General features: G+C 32.1%; 1 protein-coding gene and 1 long non-coding RNA gene across 2 annotated transcripts; one reads left to right on the top strand and one right to left on the bottom strand.

Annotated features, from left to right (window-relative positions):
* Nucleotides 1-48: 48 nt before the first annotated feature.
* On the bottom strand, nucleotides 49-1500 carry LOC126781385 (transcription elongation factor S-II). The gene is made up of 2 exons (XM_050506343.1): nucleotides 1313-1500; nucleotides 49-1064 (listed from the first exon to the last, which is right to left on the bottom strand). The coding sequence occupies exons 1-2, from the start codon at nucleotides 1379-1381 to the stop codon at nucleotides 255-257; spliced, it is 879 nt and encodes a 292-aa protein (XP_050362300.1). The 5' UTR covers nucleotides 1382-1500; the 3' UTR covers nucleotides 49-254.
* A 3788-nt stretch (nucleotides 1501-5288) lies between these two features.
* On the top strand, nucleotides 5289-5819 carry LOC126781401 (uncharacterized). The gene is made up of 2 exons (XR_007670628.1): nucleotides 5289-5466; nucleotides 5586-5819. It is a non-coding gene; the product is annotated as an uncharacterized LOC126781401 (long non-coding RNA).
* Nucleotides 5820-9577: the final 3758 nt, after the last annotated feature.

Here is a 9577-nt window from a genome sequence, read left to right as displayed (position 1 = left end):
TTTAAATCATTACAGAACCCACCCACAGATCGTAAAAAAAATTCCCAATCACTTAAAGCAGGTTAATTTATTCATTAATGTTAAAACTAAGATCCTTATCTACTTCACACAATTCCATTTTTCAATTATAGCAAAAGGACAATGTAATGAAATGGGAAAACAATTTATAGTAAAAGTTAAGAATATTTATTTCATACGCCAGTGTATCATACAATAAAAGATACACTATTTTTCTAAATATATTAAAAGCAGTCTTAACAAAACTTCCAGCGATTGCCACATTCATTGCATAAAACAAAAGTAGTCATAGGTTCATCTGAACTTCTAGTTTGTAGTTGATTGTAAGTACAATTCTTCTTCTTGCACTTACCACATTTGAGCATTTCTGTTTTAGTACCTTGCACCGTTGCGAGTTGAGCGTCATCAATGGCTTCTTTTATAAATTTCTCCCGTAGTTTTTTCATTTCATCACTCGCCATCTCTTCTGGTGTCATTTTGGCAAGACGAGAAGCAGCGATCACTCCATTCAAGAAATTTGTTCGCAATGTAGGGTTTTTAGGATCTTTGAGGTTTGCTACTCGAGAACGGACCCGATTTTTGTACCTCATGTCTGTGTTTTTAAACTCAGCATAAATGCATTCTTCCAACTCTTCAGAAAGTTCCTCAGGAGATGCACATGCATTAGGATTTTCACCATCAATTTTTAATGCTTGCATTAGCAACTCTCTACATTTTAGTCTGACAGCATCAGTGGTATTTGACTGTGGTGGAAAAGATGCTGGTAATTTTTTATCTTTCTCTTTTTCATCTCTTTTCTCTTTATCTTTGCTCGAGTCTTTCTTAGACTTTGACGAGCCACCTGAATCCTTGGAAGGTGTAGCTGGTGTTGATAAAAACTTTTTCCAGTTTTTAATTAATGTTTTGCACAATGATATCACTTCTTCATCCTTACTGGACTTGCGTAAAGCATTGACTGTCATGCCTATCCTAGTTTTGGTAAGGACATCTAAGTTAATGGCCATTGTTTGTAGAGCCTTTAAAAGCTCCAGTGCCTCTTCTTGACCCTACAAATAAAAAATAAATATTACTTATTTATAAAACAAACCAAACAAGACAACTATGTATATATATAAAATCGCATTTTTATTTAATAATTCTGATATTCAGTTTTCCGTGTTTCAGTTTAATAGTTTTGTCTTAATAGTTCATCTAAATCAGGTAACGTGCACACGCGGTGTTGCTTTTATTTATGTTGCATTTCAGTACCTACTAAAATTATTGTCGTTCTATTATACACTATTACCACACCTACCGTGCCATCTTCTGAGGTCATCTTAGTTAATTTCTTTTGTATTTTCATTACATCTTCTTCAACACTCATTTTTGTTTATAAAATGCCAAAACTTGCTTCCCGCCTAATTTAACAAACAATTTAAGAAAAATATTGGTAAATCGACGACCATACTATACAAGCATAGACTAGAAAAAATTGACACACCGGCTTAATGTCATTTTTTAAACATTGCCTTATACAAAATTCATCGCAACGATTAAAAACAAAGTTGTTCAAATAATTTCTTAAAGTCTTTAAGTTTAAGTATAAAATACAGGTCTTTATAGTATATTTCTTTAAAATAATTTAAAGATCTTTAAAATAAGACCACATTAATGTCACACTATCACAGAAAAATTGCGACGAGTTGCCTTACGTCACTCACTTTGGCGTCACCATATGAAGTCAGGCTTTTTAACCATTATTATAGTAGATAAGGTAAAGGCATTTGAATTCATTTTTGGAGAGATAACGGGATCTCTTTTTTTTTAATAATTTTTTTTATAAGTAATATGGAAAGAATCTTTGGAATTCATAAAAATCATAATAATATTTTTTGACCAGATGCTCCAGACGGAATAAGAATTGCAACAATTTATATCAATGGTGGCAAAAAGCATGCGCCTCAGAATTATTCATGCGTTCTGTTTTGTTTGTCTTAAATATTTCCAGACCATCAATTTTATTTCTGTAGGCTTGTCCATGTACAGTTTTACAAGGTATTCTGTACAGAAATAAACCAAAGAGTAGAGTTGGAAATTGACCTGGACCTGATTGTTAAAGAAAAACAAAGCTCTAGAGCAGTCATACATAATCTTTTCTATATAAGGGCCTCAAACGCGTGTAAGTCATGGTGTCTCGGGCCGCTAACAAAATATTTTTAGGTAATGATTTCTTAGGTTTCGGTATTGTTACAAATTGAAATAAAAAACTGTGAACGTATTTATGACAATTTCAACCACTTTGTAGTATCCGTGATCACAAGCAGTTCTTAAATTTAAATTATTTTGGTGTTCATAAGAAACTTTTATTAAAAATAAAGTAACCAAGTGGGCTAACCACAAAAGCCTGGTGGGACGCAGGTTGAGTTCAGCTGCTCTAGAATATCATCGGCTTGATTGCAATTATTTGTTCTGCAATTAGAAGATAGGAACAATTTTACTGGAATCTATTTTAGCATCAACATCCTCCAATCATTATTTTGCTGAAAAAAGCTGTTAGATAAATAAAATCTTTTAATTTATAGACGACAACTTTTATTGCGCTAGGACTCAATACATGCAGATTCAAACCCAGGCGAACATCACTAAATTTTCATGTGCTTAATTTATATTTTTAATTCATCTCGTGCAAGGCGGTGAAAGAAAACATCGTGACTACTATGTGACTAATTTCACTGAAATTCTGCCACAGGTGCATCTACCAACCCGCATTGGAGCAGCGTGGTGGATGAGCACCATGCCTTCTCCTCAAAAGGCAGAGGAGGCCTTAGCCCAGCTGTGGAACGTTCAATGGCTACTATACGTTACTTTAATTTACTTTTATATTATACGCAGCGCTCCATCCGGTCTTCTTAACAAAATTACTTTGAAAACAAAATTGCTTAGGAGGAGAGTGGCATCATAATAAAACTTTTATAGTTGTGTAAAATCTTTAAGAATGATGTGGAATAACGTGAAATGCCTTATTCAAAAATTAAACGAGTATATTTACAAAAAGAGAAATAAAAATTAACCGATAAAAACAAGTAAATCATAAGATGTAAAAATATAAAAACAATATCCAATGTGAACAGTACACTAAAAGTAGGATTCTGATAAGCGCTTCCTATTTGCTGTCTTGGTCTCGCATTTTTCTCCCGCGCTCGATCTCGACCGTTTATCCGGGGCTAATACTACAAATAGTAATTTTACCGCGTTGCCTCGTTCATCCTATAGAAAAACCACCGCTCACGATCGCTGGTCGCTCACTGGACCTTCCTGAACGGGTTCACAGTTCACAGTGACAGTTCGGTTAGGTGGGCAAAAAAGTACATTCCATGTATACATCCATAGTAAATATATTGTATAATAAAAATTGAAAAAATGAATTACTACTTAGTTTTTAACCTCTCTGAACTTGGCAGTTTTAATTTCAAAATAATTAAAAATGAATTTGCAGTACCGTTTGTCAACTTTCACAATAACGAAGCACAAAGAAAGAAAATATAATAATATACGTTCTAGACCATGCATACTACTTAAAGACGTGATGTAGACAACAAATGCTCTTATTAGAAATATTTTATGAATTCGAAACTGTCTTAATTGGCATTTGATGCATTTTATAAATTTTTTTTCATAAATGTATGTGTATATCATTGTGTGTTTTCATAACAACTAAAAACGTAAAACGGAACACGTTTATTTGTTTGATTTAGGCATGGGTAATATCGCTTTGAAGCGATATCGTATCGTATCTAGATATCGGTTTCGAATATCGGATATCGTATCTATATATTTTAATATCTAGATATTGTATCGAGTCTATGGTACTCGGAAATCGAATCAGTACCAGATGATATCAGATATTGGTTTAATTTTGTTATTGATAATAACATGGTTAAATAAGTAAATATTTGTTTATTAATAGATATGTTGCAGTTCTGAATTTGAAAATCAGTGAAATGAACTTTCCTTCATACTTTTTTCAGGCTTTTTCTGTAATGCCGGCGTATTTAAAAGTTCATTTCTTCGTATATACATCTCTTTGTTGTCGAAAGAGTAATAACTCGTATCTCTTTTGATCTAATTTGACTTTTAAAAATATCTGTAAAATGCCTGAAGAGCCCTTGTCTTTTTTGCCTACAGTTGAATTTATCGAAAATTACGCTCGTATTGGGACGAGACAATTCTTCATTGTATTTAACACAAACATTAATCTAACTAAAAATCATTCTTTAAAATTACATTTAATGAATATTAACACTTGCCCTAAATACCTCATTTCCTTGAAAAGTTCAATACAATATGTATATTATTTGACACACATCATAAATTATTATATACATCTACCTAAACAAGGAAAAATACATGAGTTACGAAAAACACCTAAAATTTAGAAAAAAAAAGCGAGTAATTAAATTACAAAGCTAACAACGCGACCGCGAAAACATAAAACGAAAATAAAATAGATCATAAAAATAATAGCAATTTCTAAAGTGACACCCAAGGTCAAACAACCGATACCAGTAAAAATATCATAATATCCTTAACGGTTAAAATATCTAGATATCCGTAGACAGAGAAACTAAACTTTGTTTCTCTGTCTACGTAGATATCGAATATCCGATATTTTAAAAAATATCAACAGATAACCTAAGCGTGAGTCGTATTTATGAATTGTTCTGAAACCGATTATATTTTTATTAAATCAAATACAATATAGAAATATGTAATTATTAAATATTAGACTTGCGCAAACTATATAATTAAGAAGAAAAAAGAGATATATATCTTTTCGCTCTAAGATATAGATAAACATAAATAACATAATAATAATAAATAGTACTAAATATAGATATTTCTAAATAATAAGTTCGATATATCGATATTTCACTAACAATCCTACTCGCGTTTGCGCCTACTCGTTTGACAATTGATATTTACAAATTTATAACGATATTCGATATCGGATATACTGTATGCAGAGTATACAAGACCGATATCGGTGGATATCCGAATATTATAAATACTGTGCGTGCGCTTCGATATCTAGATATTAGATTTAGTACCATAACAATACCGTATACAGATTATACAGAAACGATATCAGTGGATATCCGAATATATAGATACTGTGCGCTCCGATATCTAGATATTAGATTTTGTACCGATATATAGATATTGTATCTATATACGATTTGTATCGCCCATGCCTAGTTTGATTCTATGTCAAACGTCAATGTAATGTCATTGCATTCTTCGTTGCGTACTGTGTTTGTGTTTTTGCAACTAGTTTCTAATAATTTTGAATCTTGATCCCCGCTTAGCTCTGCAAACTGGTACCTACCACTGGATTAAGTTGTTTTTAACTCTGGTGACTGTACTCTGATTTGCATTGTGTTTCGGATTCGATTTGTAAAGTGTTATGAGGTGCATCAACTGCGGAATAGCAATTTACTTTTCCTATGTTTTATTTGACACTGAACATCGTGATTCTATCTTGTAAGCTATTTTAGTGTACTATTGTAATTACGTGGAATTAATTGTAGGGAACCGGAGGACAGTTTGTTGTTGTCATGGTGGGACAATAATCCGGTACTTTGGTTGGCCAAGACACCAAAACAATATTCCTGCTCCAGCAATATATTAATAACAATTGAAGGTTATTAAAATACATTATTTTAATGAACAAAACGTAAATGTTTCTTAAAAGTCGCAATTGCAAAATAATATACCTGTCTGCTTGTTTTTGTTTTATCTAATAAATAAATAATTATTTTTAATCTTTTGTTTTATTTTGTGTTTTCCTATACCTAAAAACCACATCAGTTAACTGTGATATTTTTTTTCCTCTTCTGGCGCGCAAATTATTCTGCCAATACTGATAACTCACATATGTCAGCTATTTTAAAACGCCTTAATTTTTAAATAGCAAAATCATTATCTTACTTGTTTCCAGCGATTGGAAGAAAGGTTTAGTGAATTTGAAACTGTTTACGTCTAGTCTGTTATAATGCAAAGTTCATTGCGCTTTCTATCTATAGCAATTTAATTTGCCAATATTCACGAATACAAAACACCACAACTCATTAGAAAGCATTAAATTCGATGCCTATACAAACGCACATACAGAAATTGGTCATGTCCTTTCGTAATAAAATCCACATTTGTAACAAGTATATGCAACACTCAGCGAGCCTGATGTTAGATTTTTGAACTTTTGACCAACTTGCTGATAAAATAGAAAGAGGTCGATGTACAATATATCCTTTATTAGCTAAGTAAACTAAAGTTTTGCAAGTTATTTTAAGATAACAGACAGTATTAGATATCGTATAATCCTAAGATCTACGTAAGCTGGGCACGAAATGGAGGGCCTAATTTCTAATACAATAGATGTTGCCTATACTTCTTATGGAATTTGTTTCAGGTTAAAATGGAAAGAGAACTGTTGCCTTCGAACCATAACAAATGTCAATGTTTGCAATTCAGTAAGGCCAGGCCAGCTGGCCTATTATATATTTTGTTAAATGAGGCTTTTGTCAATTTTTTACTGGTTTTGGCGTGCAAGAAGTTAACACCAGCTTTATATAGATTAGTTTTCACTGACTAAATACCTATTTAAATGTTTTGCATGTCTTCGGCTAAGACTTAAAATTAAAGCTTTTAGTAAAGATCTGCCTTCTTTTAAGGTATAATAATAATACAATCCAAAGGTAATTAGATGATTTGTATGAAATATCAATATTTAAACTAGAATAGGCTTGTCAGTTTAGAGGCCATATTATATACTGCAATTTGACCTTTATGACTATTTAAGGGCGAACGAGCAACGTATTAGGTTAGTATAGTCTGCTTAGCTAATGCTAGTTAAAATCGCAGCTTCGCCCGCGGGAAATTCGTTTTGGTAGAAAAACCCTTGTTCAGCTATTTTGTAATGACAGATTGAAGGCATTTTCAAGGACGTAGATATTTACAATATGAATTATTATGATACAGCAATAGTCTCGTGTGTAGACGGTTGGACTGGACATTAAATATTTATCTCTGTATATATTTTATATATTTTATAATATATTTTATAGCTAAAAGGCGTGTGTATCGAGGTCTTAAAGATGGCATTGAGTGAAAATTTGCTAGCAAGAACGGACACGGATTTTACCAATTACGATTTGTTGCAAGAACAGCATATCGCTAAGGCTATTTTGGGTCTCAATTTTAAAGTATGTATAAGCTTCCTCATAACTAGAGAAAGTTTTAAACACTAGTTATCCAATAAACTAGGAATTAATTTAATTCTTCTAAAGTGCATGATATAGTAAGGCGACCACTCGAGCACACTACGGACATAAGTGAATAGAGTGATTTTATGAAATCTATGTTATTAAAATTACGAGACTCTTTTAAAACCCAGCTGTTTGCTTTGTCTGCTACAATATCAATATGGTCATTCATGAAAGTTTTTAATCGATTATTATGCCTAAATCTCTAACAGTATTTATTATAATTTAGTGTACACCATTAATTTTGATATTTTGAATACTGTTGATTTGAATTGAATTTGTTTTTTATTGTTAGCATAATACTCTATTAAGACATTTAAAACTTCCTGCAACTTAAGATACTCATCCATGTAACGTATTCTGAGGATTATTTTTGTGATCTGATTCATAATTAATTTTTTACTTCAAAAAATACTATATACAGCGTGTGTAAATATAATGAATATTTCTCTTGATGCAATCACACATTTCTTGTTGATTTAGACTTTAAATATTCAAACGTTAAATTGGAACAGAATATTATATAAATATATTCTAAAATATTTAAAAAAACACAAATGGCCAGTTATTAGAAACGGAAACATCGCAACAATAATAATGTTCAACCACAATAGGAATAAACCAAAATATACAATTTTGACACCGATATCATTGGTCACCGATATCAATTGACGCGACATCATCGGTTGCGTTCTTGAATAATTATATATTCACTATGGATTCGCGAAAAAATTGCGTTTTCAATGTCCACGAAGTTGTAACTTCGAAAATTAAATTAATGTCGTTATAACTAGTTAAGTGTTGTGTTATAAATAGAGGTAAATTAATCAAGAACTGTTTATAGTGCGTAAAACAGCAAAACAATTAGAAAATCGCATGCAATTTGTAAATCTAAGGTTTGTTTACCTTTATTCCTACTCCGATTGGAATAGGGTATACAATGCTTCATTCGTTCAGTAATCAGTTTATAAGGTATGTTCGTATCTTATAGTTGATTACCCGTATAGTCATTAGAAATGATGATACACTGCAGACAAAAATTTAAATTGCTACTTACTCATTGTGACACAGGTTAAAATTTTCCTTATAATGGAAAAACCAAGATGAAATATTTTAAGAAATTACAATAAATTTGTAGAGGTTTACATCACTGTCCTATTTTTTCCTTAAGCTAGAATGCGTAATAAAATTTATCCCCGTTTACCTATAGGGTATAGTATAGTTTAGTATAGCTTAAAACAGGGTTACCAGTGCCACAATTATTTTGTTTTCAATTTTTTTTTAAAGAAAAATAATGGAATTATAATTACAAACATTTAAACATTCAATTCATATTTTTTTTAGTTTTAAGCTCCGCATGATCCCAGCCGCATCAGCGCTAGACCGGCGTTAATAATTAATAAAAATATATTATAATCTCCTTCTTTTTGTAGTATGTCTTCCGGTGTTACAGATGTCCGGTGCGGGTGGTCACTTTCTATTAGATCCTAACTTCTTATGCACCATGCTCGTTGGCCCGATCTTTAAAAAAAAGAAGTACGAACCCAATTGATTTAAAACTTTCATCTTATTTCAATTTATAGCTGTCGGAATTAGTCCATATTGCATATTTATTATTTGATTTTTCTATCAATAAATTGTCACGGCTTGGAAGGGCTTACATTCCATTCCCTTCGGAAAGCACGTAAATCTGTTGGTCCTGCCCCTGCACAATCATGTCAGCCTGCCGTCTGCCATTAGATTATAAAAATGAGAGCATATAAATGTACCTGTGTTTGTGCGCTTGTGCACAACAATGATCACTATTAGTCTTTCCCTAGGAATGGACCCACATAGGCAGAGATCCGCGTTATTCTATCCAAAATGCAATGGTGATCCCTTCGGGGCGTCAGCGCACTGTACAACTTCACCCCTAGAGAACAGAATGACTCCCTAGCATCGCCTTAAGCGTCGCCTCGGCTAGGGCTAGACGTTTTTCCGAGGTTTAAACAAAAACAAACTCTGCTTGCGTAAAAAACCGTTATTGTAATTTATAACTTTAATATTATAGCTCTAACCCCTTCTACTAGTAACTACCCTAACAATTGAAACAAAGTCTTAAAGTGTAGATAAAGTAACATCATTCTCACCTTAAATCTATTCTGACATACTTGAATGTCTTTCCCTGCGGTTTATTTATTGTGACTGCAAACGAAACCTTTACAGGAAATTGTGTCCTTATAAAACTAAAACGTATATCTGTTTTTTTTATTAGTACT

The sequence above is a fragment of the Nymphalis io genome, chromosome 3 (genome assembly GCF_905147045.1).
Source record: "Nymphalis io chromosome 3, ilAglIoxx1.1, whole genome shotgun sequence".
NCBI lineage: Eukaryota > Metazoa > Arthropoda > Insecta > Lepidoptera > Nymphalidae > Nymphalis > Nymphalis io.
Note: the sequence above shows the minus strand (reverse complement) of the source record. Positions and strands in the feature narration are given on the sequence as shown.